Here is a 16,500-nt window from a genome sequence, read left to right as displayed (position 1 = left end):
ACCTTACGGGACATCCATATCTTATGACAAGGGGGTGGGCGCAAAGGAAGTGAACAATTTTCCTTTTTAATGTGATTTTTTTTCTCCCTCCAAAGTTGCTAAACATGCTCATAACCCAGGTTAACAGTTTGCTTGTTTGTGGTTTCGCAAACTTTTACGCAGAAGTGCCTACTGACTCCGAGTCCTGTGAAGCAACTTTATCCAGTCTAAACTCCACTCGGTGCACCTGTTGTCATCCTTTGTTTAAACTTAAACTGACAGGATAAACACATGTTCTTTGTGGTAAGTGTCTTAAAGAATACGAACAGATTGTTGTCAGTAACATAAATATGTGAAGTAAAGCGGAGCACCTGTTTAAGTGATTGATGACGAGAGTTGTGCCAGAATTTAAAGAATATTTTCAAAAGTTTCAAGATATCGACATAAAATTGTGTATTAGATATCATATTTTGTATTTTAGCTCGAATTAGTTTAACCCTGATAAAGTTTTGCACGCAGGTCATTCATCCCCCCCTTTTTTTTTTTCCCCGTAACAAGCCAAAAGCCTCCCCTGGTTCAAGTCAACAATAGTCCTTAACAGTGAAGCACAGCTGGAGGTGCTTAAGCATTTAGAACATATGCTCATCCTGTCAACTAGAGCCAGGCTGAATGTCAGAGGTGGTATTACATGGAGTTCATCTTTTGGACTCCCTCCCTGCAAAAAAATATCAACTCCAGCAGCCTTTCCTCTTCGTCTCTGCCGTTTTAGGACGCTAGTCTTTGTTAGTTCTTGCTTTATTTTTCTTGCATTACTTTTTTCTTTCGCGCAGCCGTCATGTATGTCTCTGATGTCTGCATCCAGGGACGTGTGTGTATGTTTGAAAGAAGTTGGAGGAGTGCTAGCAGGACAAAAATCAATGCTTTGTGAAGCGACATGCCAACTTGCCTGGCGCTTTTTTGCATCTCGACAGCCCTTGTCTTGAGTACAAACACCATGTAATAATACATCAATGTTATCTTACTTGCAGTTTATTAACAAACAGGTTCTTCTTCAGTGTGGGCTGCTGCTCTCACTGTTCTCTGCCACCTAAAGGGAGAATTACATAAGAATCCTCCGCTCAGTTGTCAGCTCCATCCCCCGTCCACATACAATAAACACACACTCAAGTGCACGCACGCTTATACGCACACACAATACTGTAGCTGATAACAGACCAAGCCTCTTGCCATCTCTATAACAACTGACCTCCCCGCCACGGTTGCTGTGGTGAGATGATTGAGGAGGTTTCACTGCATGAAGAACGTGAGCTGCGATGGTTTCCTGTGAGCAATTGGAAAGGTTGTTTGGGCGCAGAGGGAATAATCAGCATTTACGCGTGGCCTAATAACAACCCAAATTCCTGTTTGTATTGTCATGTGAATTAAATTTCTCGGGGGGTGGGGGGGAGTTGAAGCATCCAAAATCGCATCTCTTGCACATTTATTTTTATTTAAGCAGATAGGTCTACTGTGTCAGCGTGCTGGATTAATTTCCAGCCTGAGCCCTGTCCTGGATATATCACGAATGCTCTCCAAGAAAACAAGGACAACCTGGAAAGCCCTCTTTGATCCAGTCTGTCACACTAGAGCCTTGTAGGGGGAAAAAAGAGCAGATTGGACCTTGTCCATGAGAATGCAGTTTAAGAAACCAGTAGCTATGCACACATTAAGGCACTTCTTTTAATATGTGCCCCCTTTCTTCACACCCACGACCATTGTGTATAAAATCCTGTTTTTCCTGAAAAGATTTCTCGTCGCAGCCGCAGACAATGTTCCCCCACACAAGCTGTCGTCTTTGTCATCCCCCCACCCTCCACACACCCCCCACCTTCCACTTCAGTCAGTAAAGCAGGATCTTTGGCAGTCGGCCCCGCGTGCGAATTTGTGCGTTTCAGGGTACAGGTTGGGGGGGTGGGGGGATTGACGGAGTCTGCCTACCTGTTTCCCCTGTAAAGTGGTCAATTTTTGACAGACGTGGAGAGGGGAGGAAAAAGCGGGCGCGGAAACCACAAAGAGAGGGGCGGGCAAATGAACAAATGTCAGGGTTAGCGGGGGGTTGCTCGGGCCGCAGCCGTGGAAAATGCTTCCTCTTAGGGGTGTCTCCTGGAGAAGGGGAGTGAGGCATGCTGATAAAAACAACTCACTAACAATTATGCTCACCTAAAATAGCCCTTACTTAAGTATATGGCATGCTTGCCAGTTAATTGTACACAAAAACAAAGACTTCACAAAGGACCTCCTGCAGCCAATGTATTTTCTTGTATTTTGGCATGATAATTAAGTGTGACAGCTATGAATGCAAAGTTGACAGATATTATAGGGGCCTGTCTAAATGTACGTACTGATTGTTTGGATTCCAAAAGTTATCCTAACTGTAAAAGTCGGAAAGTGGAGCGTAGTGCAAAGATCTACAGTGTATTGTGTAATGGATAAATAATTACAACTGGTAAGAAAGCGCAGCACACGTGCCCAGAAAGCAGTGTGCACGGTATGTCAGAGTTACCGACGCTTGGTGGTGGAGTTTTGACAGTTATCTGTAGAGACGGATAGAAAAATAGAACCGAGTCTGGCTCGGTTTTACTGATATTAAATAAATATTGTGCCCGTTTCTGTGAATGTAACAATGCTTGACAATTACTAACATTGGATAATAAAGGAGCCCTTTCTCCGCAGATTACAGCCCATATCTGGTCTCAACCAAGCAGCTGACTGCAAGGGATTTTAATGACAGTGCTCCTAATATTCCCAGGAGATAATGCTTTTTGTAATGGCAACTGAAAATCGGCCGTCAATAGAAAGCATTCACTAGAATCCGGTATTTTATGCTTATTACACTTGAGTAATTTCAGTATGAATGCTGCATTTCTTCTGAGTTGCTCTCTGGATTTGTTCAAGTTGTTCTTATTGATATGCTGTAGGACTAACAAACATAAAATCTACTAAGACCTCTGATCTGTACCATTGACCATTATCATAGCCAAGAGGTTTGTTGCAATGTGGTATTTTTATGCTACACTTGGTGAGAAACCTGTTTACATTCCAGGGTGCTGTATATTTCACTTCTCTCTGCAGCTCAGTCGGATTCCAAAGCACTGTATAGATTTCTTTCAGCTGATGAAATTAAAAAGACAGCAGTGTGTGTGTGGTGTGCCTTCCAGCAACGCAATTTGCCTGCGAGTTCACGATACGGGTTGAGAGGGGAGTTCCTTTGGGGGGGATTAAATAGCTCCCTCTCTTCCTTCCCTCCTCCCCTGCCCTCCATACTTGCAGAACACAAACAGCTTGCAGGGCTGTACAGTACTTGTACAACATGTTTGCCACAGTGCTGCTCACAGGTAACAATAAGCCAAGGTCAGAGGTTAAGAGGGATTGTGGAGCTCGGATTCTTGTGCGTTCCTCTGGCAAACATTGTGCACGCACAGGCACATGAATCAGTGCCCATAGTATAGCTGGGAGAAAGTGAGAGTGAGAGACAGAGAGGGTGAGCTGGCTCAGTAGAGAAGGGGGTATCAAGAAGAACGAGACCAGGGCTGGCTGCATGAAGACATGTGAGGCAGGTCTATAAGGTTAGGACGGTGATAGTTTGCAGTCTTTTAAGCTGCTCTGACGCCAGTTAGGCATCTGCGCAAAAATAAAACCTGATGTTAAAAAGAGAGAGCTTAAAAAGGAGCTGTGCTGATCATAGAAATTGCACCTGCTGAGAATGGGCACTGTCCTCTCCAAAAAACTGACAGCCCTAGATGTTTGTTCAATCCGCTTAAAAGGACCCATGTTTGTGTAATCTTCTTATACGAAGAACAAAAAGGAAGTGTTCGAAAATGCTTGAATTTGTCTGCTCTTAATGTCCTCCTACAAACAGTCAACGTAGATTTCTTTTAACCTTAAAAACACTCTTCAGCTCCACCTGAATGAAAATGATAGGGGGCTTTTTAATCAGTGGCACAGAAAGTACTCAAACATTTTACTTGAGTAAAAGTAGCCATGCCACAGTGTTAGTTGTGCATTTAAACTGAAATAAATTCAGTACAATTTGGAAAATACAGGAAAGGAAAGAGATATGTTGCCATATTTTGATTATTATGTTCACATAAGAAAAACTCTAATGTAGATCGCTGGATTCCACTTGATTTAGAGTACTTGATTTCTTGACGTCTTTAACCGAAGGGGTAGAAGATCAGAGAACATTTATTGACACATTTTGTTATGAGGATTTCATGGTATCAGTGTCACCTGCTGGGGGGAAAACATGAGTTGTTGTATCTTCTTCGAATTAAATTGTTCCAGAAGGCTTTCTGTCCTTTTCTCTATTGATTTAAGCTCACCCCTTTTCTATAGGTTTGTTTTATGGGAGATCATAGAGGTGAGCAGCTGATGAACATGGATTTTGAATCTCTTGGGTTAGATTTAAAAACCAGAATGAAAGTCTGTGAAACCAGCTCTCTGCCTCCATCAATGTCTTTGAATGGGAAGGAGATTATCCATTTAATCTCTTAATCGTGCGTACTGTATACATAGCTGGTCCTGTGCCTAAAACCCCATCCTGATCAGATCACAGCCGCCGTTTGCGATGTTTCCATCTAGCCCACAGACTATTTCAGGTGAACACCAACTCTGTTTCACATGATCCTCTCCAACTGTCAGCATATTACACCCTTGGTGCCCTGTTAAAATGAAACCCAGACCAATGGTGCATAAAATTGAATGTGGAAATATGTAGATTTTAAAGTACAGCTTTTTAAAAATCCCTCATTCCCACAAATGTATTCAGAATAAAGGCAGCTGTTTCATAACATGAATTAGGTTACTGTACATTTTGCGCAGTATATTTTCCCCAAAAGTAGGAATTAATAATGAAGATGCTTTTTGGCCTGAAATTGCTATTCAAACAATTATGTACTTAGTTTCTTCCAACAAATGCATTCCACATTATTGTTTTGCCTCATAGCAAAGCACCTAAAAGACTAAAACCTTTCATTCCAGCAAAGGCCGCTATTGGTCACCGTCAATAAAAGCATAAAAGCATTTATTTCCCACGTTTGTCAAATTAACAGCATACTCCATCTCCCATAGGACTTGTAAGGTTCATTAACCTTTCTGTGAAGTGGGACAGGTTTCCAGCAGTTACCATAACCTCTGTCTCGCTCCTGCCTCAATTATAATAGAAGAATTAAACATCCAGCGATTCAAAACAGTAATGCTGCCTCTTAAATCCCTTTGTACCAGCTCTCAGTTGTTAATGACTAAAGACACTGAATGAACTGTGGAGTTATCAACAGATGTAACTGTGGACAGAAGCAAATCAAATGGCTACTCTGCACAGCGAGATTACTGAATATACATGTACAGTTTCTGTTTTGTGGCCAGAATGTACTTTTTCCAAAAACATTTATTGTGTTTTCTAATAGTATGTCGACTTTATGACTTTGGCTTTTTGTGAATAACGCATATTTGGCTTAATTTAATCGAAAGACTGTGTTACCACTGTGCGGAAACAATACGTGACGATTTAATTGTTGTAAATTGTAAGCTGCTTGCCCAAAGTTTTCCTACGAATCTAGACCTCGGCCAACCGCCCCTCCAAAGTCAAAAGAACAACCTGACCTTGAGCTAATTAAATGGTCAATTACACGCCTGTTGATCTCTTTTAATTTCTTAATAATTCCATTAACTGTGTGGGAAAGAGTTAGTTCTCTTGTCCACCTACTCCTCCTTCATCCTCCTCTCCCTCTGACTCCCTTCCTCCTACTTCATGTGCCAGCCCACAAGGTTTTTGATTCTCATTTATTTTGTGTCACTGTTCACAGCTAAAAAAAAAAAGATGATTTAATTCAGTGCCATGGACTCGTCAGTAAGCTCCAACCTCCTCCTCTGCCCCCCTTACATCTCCCCCGTGCTTTTATGTACTAATCAAATCCAGCACGTGTCTCGACGTATTTGTAGGCCTACCGCTCTATTGTAATTTCTTCATCTACAATCTCCATGGATTTCCAGTCTTGCCGGCAGAAACCAGCGAAGCCATGAAGCGTGGAGGCCTCGTGCTTGTGCGTGCATGTCCTCTGATGCTACTTGTAGGCAAGCTCAGGCTGGGATTTTCCAGTGCCACCCCCGTCAGTGGGAAGCCCTACATGGGGACATGTCAGCGCCTTGTTTGCTTGTTGTGCTGATGAAGCTGGGGGTGGGGCGAGTGGGCAGCCTTGTTCTGGTTCCAGGATTCCCTTCAAATGAGTCAGCCAGCCCCCACTCAAACCGACTGTTACCTTGGGAACTCAAGCTTGGGCTTCCCTCAACAGTACTAAAGTACAGACTCATCAGCACCCATACTTGCTAACACACACGCAGTAGGTGTAAGGGAAGCAGCACCCAGGTTGGATAAAATTAGCTTATTAAAGCTCTCTTTGGCCTGTACTCTGTCCTGTTAGGCCCAATCTGCTCACTGAGTTTGAGATGACCAGCCCAGCACAGCCACTTTGTAATGTGTGCAAATTAGACTGAATAGATGAGTGCGATAATGAGTTTGGGCGGCTAGTTTCTTAAGTCAGTGATTTGAGTAATAGCATCCCACCCTGCTAATGAGCATTACCAAAGGAGTGTAGGTTTAGCATGTCACAGTGTGTCAGGTGATTTCAGCGGTGGCTGGAGTTCACTTAATAACTGGACTGTTTATGTTTCCATCTCAGGTTCATTACCGAAGCCCAATGAGTTTCTTTACTGAAGCTATTAGTCCAGCAGGCTATTGTTAAGTGGCTTAATTTGTTCATGCACTGAAGCAGATCAAGGATGACGCCCCCAGTTCCTTTTACCCTCTCCTCCAAATTATATTTTTCTACTAACCATACACCCCAGATTCCATCCCATTCGGTTCAAAAGACACAGCCACAAATACCACTAAAAATGCTTTGACTTAGTACATGTTTTAAAGACATTGTAGCTGTGTGTGACTACTTGGATAACTCTTGATAATTCCATCACTGTAGTATATTTGAATGTATAAGATGAAGTTTACCACTTGTGCATTTTCCTGCATTTTGATGGTGTACAGCTGCCTCACTAACTGTACAAAAATGAGCATAACCCGTATGTTAAAAGTGTCAGCCTTTCAGTACCAGCTCAGCCAATAAGCAAAAGCTGTGCTTATTGGCTGAACATATTGGCAACTCCCAGGTCATGCAGTACTGTGCTTTGTCAAGGCCTGTTAGTGAGCCATCAGCAATATCAATGTATCCAGTCCTAGTTAATAGTGATGTACACTTGGCTTGTAGTGTGCTGTTAGCTATGAAGCTACTCTTCAGCATTAGTTAATTTTTGTTATAATAGAAATCATGAAGCAAAAAGAAACTCTATATACCTGCTGTCTTGCAGCTAGCTCCACAAAGACACAAGCCACGCCAGAGAATATAGTAACCTTTTTTGTGTGCCCACTTTCCACCAGCAAGCTAAAGTTGTTTACCTGAGCTGCTAATGAAGCAATGCTATCCATGTGACAAACACTCTGCACTCACTAGGGCTTATTAAAATAATAGTATCTTGCTGGTTTGCCAGTGGAAAACCTTCAATGTGCAGAACTAGGAAAAGTTCACTGTGCATTATTAGTAACATAACACGTACATCCAGTGTAGCTAAAAACGAGTAGGTTCTGTTGGTTGGTAGAAAGGTGGCTCCTCGTGACGGCTGCGGGGGGAATTGCATGTAAAACACCAGAACACTACCACATGGTAATTAACAAATAATGCACCACACACAAGTGCAAATGCTGAAAACAGCATTAGTCACTCACATAGTTTGCGTTGTAGGCTCTACAAAGATTCACCATAGAAGTCTAAATCAGACGTTAGGCGGCTTTCCTCCTAACCCTGAATAATCTTTAATGTGCAGTCGTGTTGAGGGATCCTTAAAGAGCAGTAATGAAATCTTAAGCTGTTATCTTAAGTTGCAGTTACTCTACTGGAAATACTCTGTGTATACAGAGCATGCAGGCAACGGAAAACATGAAGCCCACTCACTAGTGGGGAATGCACTAGACTGTCCATTAAGTCCAGGAAAATTTTAGGCATGCTTTGCTTATGTGATAACAGCTTAGTGATAGGTGCCTCAGGTGGGCTAAATAGTAGCAGGAGTTCACAGTTGAATCTGTAAATTCTTCTGGCCAATACCTGTTGTCTTTTAGGCCACCAGATTTACAGCAATATGTGAAATTGCTCAATTATATCAGCCTCCGACTTCTTCGGAGGCTCAGCAGTCACTGTTGTGCTGATTAGGAGGATTGGCACAGTCACAACACATGGGTGAGATGACAAACCAGTTACACGTCAGCCCGATTAAATCCTGAGTGGTACCCCAGACTGTAACACATAGTGGCTTTTAGTTTTCTCCGTTGTTAGCCAAAGTTTATGAAGCCAGATCAACCATAATCCCAAATGTGTGGCTGTAGAATACTTGCTTGGTGCCATCGTCCTAAAACTGAAGTAAAGACGAGGAAAAGCAAGAGTGTACCGCAAGTGTTCCTTCTTCTAGTTTAAAGTTTGGCATGGGGCCTGGACAGGTTTGGCAAGGATGAAGTAACCCATCTGAGATGAAGTAACAACCTTTAGAAAACTGGCAACTTTTTCCACAGTGCTCACAAACTGTTGGCTGGCTGTCAGTTTTTGCTAAGCTTTTGGTGCCCAGTATTGATCATATCTGAGCTTTTATGCAGGAGAATGACACTTACATGGCCATAAACATGGCGTCACAGTTGGTGGCCAAAGTTGGCGGCTGAAAGATTGTTTCCACATCCTATCTGAGGATCAGGTCATTAAAAGGTGTCATGCATGCAGCTGTTTATGTGTTGTAATCATCCAGTATCGCTGCTCAGGGCAAAAACTAAAACGGGGATTTCGAGGAAACCTTTTCAGCATGAGTAGAGATACCGGAGAAACCCTTGTGGTGTAAAAGAAGTGGCACACGCCACAAGTTTGAACTCGACTGATGGGAATGTCTGCTATGCTGATAAAGACAACAGCGTGCATAGGAGAGCCTGCCTTTGACTGGGTCACTGCTCCTATAGTTCCTGTGCATTTTGGGACATAAAAGAAAGGGGGTGGGGGCTGAATCCAGACTCACAAAATATTCTAATTTACTGCATAATTTTTTACTGTTTTGTAAGCAAAATGTTGTATACTTTGCCTAAACTCTGAATAATTTTGAACATAAATTTGGTGCTTTTTCCATTTATATCTGGATTACACGTTCTGTAGTTGAGCAATGATGCGATTTTTCTGTGTTTAACCTGTAAACCGTGAGGTTCCTTGTGAGGCAAGGACTTTTAATTCACAATAACCCTGCAAATGAATGGGCTGATTACTGAGGCGAAGATGAGGAGGTAGTCATAAGCACTTGGCTTGAGTGGAATCGGCAAGGGAGGGTGGAGGGGAGGGGTGGCGGTGGCAGTACAAGTCCAGCCTCAGAAATAGAGCTGTGAACACCATCTGTCATGCTCTCTCTCCCCGTCTGTTAGCCTGACTGCAAGTAAAAGGGAGAATGATGCTCTCAGAACTGCATTAGAAGGACGTGGGTGCTGATTGTCGTAGGTGTGGGTTTACAGGGTGTGCAAGGGAGGGGGAAGTGGTGGATATACAAGGAGGTGCATGAGTAACTCTTGCTGACAAAGGGAAGCACTCACCCACATAGAGAAGGAGAAGGGTTGTTGGGCAAGTGGGTATTCCTGCTGAAACCGCACCCCTGCACCCACCCACCGCCTCTTTGTGGACTCCTACCTATCGGCTCGTGTCTGAGGATTCCTAGCGGAAGTTATGTAGACACATTATACAAACACACTGCTCATCTACTGCCCTAAGATCAAGAGAAGTTAGAAATTCATGTATAGCATTAAGCTCACTTTCATAAAGTGACACATCTCACCTTGTTTCACCATTTTCAGACAAAGCGGAGATGCGCCTGGGGTCCCATCTACTATCTTTTTTAAGAATTTCATGATGGTAATAATACCGCTATCAAGTCTGAACTAATTCTGATTCATTTTATGGATTGAGATAAATTTGCTGGTTGGTGGTTAGCGTGTCAGGCTTTTACGTGACCCACAGAAAAAGCTCTGCCGCATGCCTTTTTCTAGATTATCAGAAATTATTCATTGCTCATAATGTGTAGGTTGTTTGGGATCCTTTCTGCCTTTGTTTGAGTCAGAGTGTGAAATAGTCAGTAAAACATGAAGGCAAGCAACGCCACGATGAATGTAACACCACAGCTGGGCGCACATAAGTTAGACGTGACTGGCTCCTACATTTAACGAGCCGAGACGAGTGACAAAACAAATATTTAGTAAATGCTGTTTCTTTAAGATCTGGAAACGAACTCTGGATTATAACTTAATGATATTTCATATGTGTTTAAACTGTGTAATGAATATAGATGTTGATATTTGTATGATTGGCCGTGATTGGCCTTCGCGGGTGGCTCAGAGGTCGGGGTCAGCTTTACAACAGCTTGCAGGGACACTGTCTTTTTAAGGGCAACCTCCAAGGGCGTGCGTTTCCTGCTCTAGTGTCTTGAACTCAGGCCTTCCATTTCAAAGGGGGTTCCCCCTGTTCACTGCGTGGCTTCGCTCTCACAAACATATCAAGAAACAAAAATACTTAGCTTAAATTAAGACAAGTGGTAAATTTCTTTTTTACCAGTGCACGTGCCACCAGCAGAATATTATGTTGTTTGGATTCACCTTTATGATAAGAGTGGCACAAAAGAGATCCACCTTGAACAACACAAAAACCAAATCTGCCCCATTTAGGCGTCAAATCTCCAATCCCACTGCTGCTCCTTGTTCACTGTTTTTAGTGCATACCAGGAGATATTTAGTTAGTCTCCCCTCGATAGACTTAAACACCCTCGTGCATCGGCATAAATCACATTGACACTTTCAGTTTTTATCTCTGTTAGTAGCTGGTGTTCCCACATTGCTCAGTGTGTGATTCACTATCACAGCTTAAATGGGTATTCCCCTCAAATGAGGATACGAGACATATGCATTGCTTATAATATCTCCCAAATAACTCGAGTCTTTTTACTGGTGAGTTAACTCAGTCTGGGTAATCCATGAAATGCTTTGTTTGTTTCATTATAGTTTCTAAAGAGAAGAACTTAAATTGTTTCTTGGTGAAAGAGTTTGGAGCATTAAAATTCAGGAATTCGTAATATTTGACTTTACAGTGATTATTTAAAAAATTCATAGCATAGATTAAACAAGAAACAAGAAATAATTGTTATTCTGCTGAGTACAGTTATCAGAAGTGGACTGTGGTCTTACATGGTCACCAACTATACTCAAGTCGACATTTTAAACACTCAAAGTGTGCCAATAACAATGTCCCTCACACCATTACACCATTACACCATTACACCACCAGCCCAAACCATTGATACATGCAGGATGGATCCATGCTTTCATGTTTACGCCAAATTCAAACCTTACTGAGTATGTCGCAGCAGAATCTAATCTTAGACCAGACAGTGGACAATTTTGGAAACAGAAGATTTAGGCAGTACCGTAGCTGCAGTTTCCTGCTCTTAACTGGCAGGAGATGCATTCATTGTGGTCATCTACCACTGTAGCCCATCTACTTCAAGGTTTGACGTGTTGTGTATTCAAAGATGCTCTTCTGCATACTTTGGTTGTAACCAGCGGGCATTTGAGTTACTATTACCTTCCAATCAGCTCAAAGCAGTCTGGCCATTCTCCTCTGACCTCCTGTACGAGCAACGCATTTTCACTCAGACAACTGCCGGCAGATATTCTCTGTAAACCCTAGAGATGGCTGTGTGGGAAAATCCCAGTATATCAGCAGTTTCTGAAATACTCAAACCATCCGGTCTGCCGCCAACAACTGTGACACATTTAAAGTCACTTAAGTCACCTTTCATCCCTTCTGTGATGCTCACTTTGAACTTCAGCAAGTCGTCTATTTCCTGACTTGATTGACTGATTAGATATTTACTTCAATGAGCATACAGTACTATGAATATATGTGTTGGTATGAAACTTTAATACCCATCACCATGTTTTTTATGCATGGTGAGCAGTGCATTACTGCATTATGAACAGAAAGCTTGGTGGTATCTGTGTTTTAAGTGCAGTGAATGAGCATAGAAGAATCTCACGAACACAGACATTTAAAATGTAAATGAGAAAATACTTACAGGGAAACAGTGGTAATGTTTGTCTTGCATAGAGAATGAAGCTGTTTCTAGTGTCTTTCAACTTTCAGCTGCTGAAATAGCACAACAGTTAAAACACTGACATATTAGCCGTGAGTACTCCATTAGGCTTTTTTTTCTTTATTTTGTAAAGATCCTGATTTTAATGTTCTGCTGGTTTTCTACACAGCGCTTCAATCTGAGCTCATTTCTTACATGAACAGCTAATGATAGAAGATCTATGTTTGAATGTTTTCAATGAATAAGCTGCGTTTTTCACATTGGCTTTATGGTCGAGCATATAGAAAATAGCTGAAAACAACTGTTTTCTCTGACATCTGCATTATGCAATGTGTCTTTTATCTTCAGCTTGAGGTAAAAAAAAAAACAAGCCAAAAATACAACTGCTGGTGAACATAGATTTTGTACAGCAAAAGCGTTGCACTGTTTATTCCCTGGGCATGTTTTTGAGGAAACTGTATTTTTTAAGAGAAAGGAAGAAGTTTATAGTGTTAATATACAATTTATGTGTATATGTTAGAGTGGAAAATATATCATCAAGCCCTTTATTACACAGTCATTAAACCATTTCTTCTAATATCTATGTTTTACTTATAGATCTGTGTTATAGATCAAGTCACCTAGAGTCATTTACTCCATTTACCTTTCTAGAAATTACCTGACAAATTTAACCTGCTAGATCCTCGTAGTGCCAAGTCAGTGTGAAGTCCATGTGTTAATAGTGCAGGTAACAGCCTGGGGATCATGTGTCCTTGCAGTTAAATGCAGACAGCTCCCTCTTCTAAACGAACCGGAGCATTTCAAGTTGTGAGACTGCAGCTGAGGCAGACTATCTCCTGCTGCGTGCTACTGTTAGAAAGGGCAACTTCAAACGATGTCCCGACCTGACTCCTCTGACTTATTTCAGAGTTTAGGTGTGAAAACAGCTTCAGTGTATAAAGTCTTGGATATCGTGCCTCAGAGTATCTTGATGTCTTAGGTTATCTCGGTTAGTAAAGTAATATTATGCTTATTTTCACTACAGAAGGTTTTTTTTTCTATAAATGTTACAGATTTATAAGCAGCATTCAAATTCTCTTGGCATACTAGTGAATCTCAGTCTTGGATTCTTTCTTCATCAACAATCAGATGAATCACTCACAGATTTTTCATGGGTGGGGTTAATACGAAAATCATTTTATGCTTAAAGTTTTTAGTCTGATTAAACTGTTCCACGGTCCAGCCTGATGATTGTCTTTTGAATTTTCAGTATTTTTTTCCACAACTTCAAAAGATCCAAATGTTTTTTTGTTTTTATTATCATAAATACTGCAAGGATAACATGCTACACATACCCATACCTTAAAATGGGCGTTTCTTCATAAAGGTTATTAACACAGATCGTGGCTGTCATTCAGCGATGCCAACTTGTCATGTTTGGCGTCACACCCCACAACCAAGTCCCTGAGGGAGGCTGCCCCCCATGTGAGATTGCCCTGTGGGTCACAGTGAGTAAGTGCGTCACTCCCCAGTGAACATTAGGATCAGCAACCCCAGCACGGCCCTGTTCAGTCACAGCGACTGTGATAGCAGCTCTGCTCCGTACAGATCAATCACTCCAACCCTTAAACTACTTTTGTGATTTTTTTTTGATTTTTTTTTTTGATTTCTTGTGAATAATAATATATGTGATTGTGTGTTAGATCGGCATATTATTGACTCCGCATATTATTGACTTATCTTTTATTATTTGGCTAAATTTCAATATTTTATTCATTTGCTGTTGTTTATACACTATGTATTATAATGAAATTAAAAGGGCACAGGGTGCCTGGGAGGATGAGCGAGAACTGAGCATTAAGATGTGGGAAAATGTTGCACGTTCAAATGTTGACTACCTGTTGCTATGGCAATGGGTTTGGATTCTGCAGGCTGCAGGACACTTGCTATTTCTAAATAAAGCTTTTTTTTTTTCTCACCGATCGGTGGATGAAGATACTCACATTTGAAACTAATCTTCTGAATTTGATCAGTCTGTGTAAACACTCCAATGCTTGCTGTTATTTTTAAAGAGAGGTTACAGGATTATAGATAAGAGCATATGCACGATACAGAATGCATGCTTTAAATCTGCTGAAAGAGTGAATTACTATTTGAAACTGATAGTAATATGCTAAGGTCGTTTGTGCATCTCAGTCATTCTGACATAGACCTGCACACTCTGTGTGCTTATAACTGTAGTTTTAGCATTTTAATTGGCATTATGAACCGTTATCATCCTCAAAGTACATTTCATCTGCTGCGAGGTGACAGCTGCAGTCTTCAAGAAGCAAAGAGAGAAGTCAAACTATGGTTGGTCTGCCTTAAATAGTCCCCTGTCCCACGTATGAGTAAATAGCAAAATAAAGCTTTTAATTTACTTGTCAAGAAACCTGGATAGGCATTGAAAGTGTTTATTAGTGTCCTCGAAAAGATGTCGTTCCAACAGTTGGATGCATTTATCCTCTTCAAAACATATATCATAATCATAATCTGGATGCACCATTCCCAAGATGAAAATTAAAACATTATTTCTGTTTTTATCCTTCTGCTTTACCTTCTTCTGCTCTGGGCTGCTGTCCTACTACAGTTTTTATTCTCTGTGGATATGTGTTCTTATTAAACTGGAACTTGAATTTCAAGCTGAGATTGGGGGGGGAAAGCAGCTTGGTCCTGCCTGTCTTTTGTCCTTGGTGCTGCTTGTTAACGCAGTACCCCCGTCAGCCTGTAGGGGGAGCCTGTGCGTGGCAAAAAGAGGACAGAAATAGGTGCTGAGACCACATACTCCAGTCTGTGATGGGGACTTCCACGCTTACCTCAAGTGGGTTTTGGGCCATTTCACAGACAGCATATTTAGTCCTTTTCCACCCACTCAAGGATGCAGCCGTCTTGCAGTAAATAGCCAAGTATATTAAACAAACATGCCTGTGTGCAATTTGCAGTGTGAAGTGCCTGACTGTGTGCTTCCTGGGGCTGAGGGAGTTTAACCTGACAAATATACAGCAGAAAATGCTTATGAAAATATCTGCACTTCACATTGGGTTACATGATATCTGTTTCTAGGCAACAAGAAGTTAATATACAATTAATAATATGGGAAATTGGAAATCTTCTCAGTAGTTTAATTTGCTTGGGAACTGTCTTTTGTCTGAAAATTGTCTCTTGTATTCTGATATTAAAATACCTGGTCTTTTATATATTTAATTTTGACATACTTTAACCTGCAGTGTGGATGCAAGCTTGTACTGGAGCTTTTTTTTCCCCAATAATCGCCAAATATTTCACTGTTTATTGGATCTCGAGCTTGCTGTTACTTCAGCAGGATACAGTCTACTAGCATTGGCTTGAAATAAATTAAATGGCCAGCCTTTGTGGTTATAAAGACTGGACTAATTGAATGTAGAACATTTGCCTATGGGAGCATAAATCTGAAAGAAGAGCAGCCTGTGCTTGCTGTCTGTTTTGTCTTTCTTATCAAATCTTTGCTATCGCTGGGTTTGTCACAAAACAAACAGGCTGTGCTTCATAATTTGCCCGGCTAACTTTTGTGTTTTAAATTCCAGGGCAGTGCACTCAAGGAAGGACAAGTAGAAGGAACATCCCTCACTGGTAAGTAAGATCTTCTATTGACTATTCGTTGTGTAACCTTGGCTTCATTACTCCCAGGTTTAGTTTAATTCCAGAAAGTTGATCTGACTCATTGATTGTGTGTAGGCTGTGCAATTTGCTCTGGTATATATTATATATAATTAGTTGGAATAATTCCATATTATTGTTTGGACTTGTAGATTTAAGTCTTACTATAATTTATGCTAAAGTATTTCAGTATTTTTGTATCACTTGGAGGAATTTAACATTTTTCCTGTATAACCTTTAAGTCACTCTTTCGTGACCCCTCTCCTCAGAGTAATTTTAATTCCTTCCCACTATTGTGAATTTAAAGGGCTTAAAAGTGCACCAGTACTCGCATACACACACAGAGATGCACACGCCGCCATCATCCTCCCCCGTGGAGCTGGTTATGTTTACTGTCTTGCAGTGTTGGTGATGATTAAAGAGGATTTATCCAAAGAAAATCTGTAGCCAGTTTATTACCCACAACCCAGACTGACTAAAGAATTCTCAGAATTCAGAGTTAACGATTTTTATGGCCGTACAGCTCCCTTTGGTTTAAATAATCCACGTGGATTTTGCTGCACAACAAAAAGAATTGGGATGTCAAAGATTTAGCACACACTTACAGTCAATTGTTATAAAATG

At 41.2% G+C, this 16,500-nt stretch overlaps 1 protein-coding gene across 2 annotated transcripts in view; it reads left to right on the top strand.

Moving 5' to 3' along the window:
- Positions 1-16,500, top strand: part of pebp4 (phosphatidylethanolamine binding protein 4) — a 52,815-nt gene that overhangs the window by 29,193 nt on the left and 7,122 nt on the right. For both annotated transcript variants that reach the window (XM_004544321.3, XM_004544320.3), the window contains one exon: positions 15,804-15,849. In XM_004544321.3, coding sequence (XP_004544378.2) covers positions 15,804-15,849 — 46 coding nt within the window. The remainder of the gene's footprint in view (positions 1-15,803; positions 15,850-16,500) is intronic.

The sequence above is a fragment of the Maylandia zebra genome, linkage group LG12, assembly GCF_041146795.1.
Source record: "Maylandia zebra isolate NMK-2024a linkage group LG12, Mzebra_GT3a, whole genome shotgun sequence".
Classification (NCBI taxonomy): Eukaryota; Metazoa; Chordata; class Actinopteri; order Cichliformes; family Cichlidae; genus Maylandia; species Maylandia zebra.
This window is presented reverse-complemented; position numbering and strand designations above follow the sequence as displayed.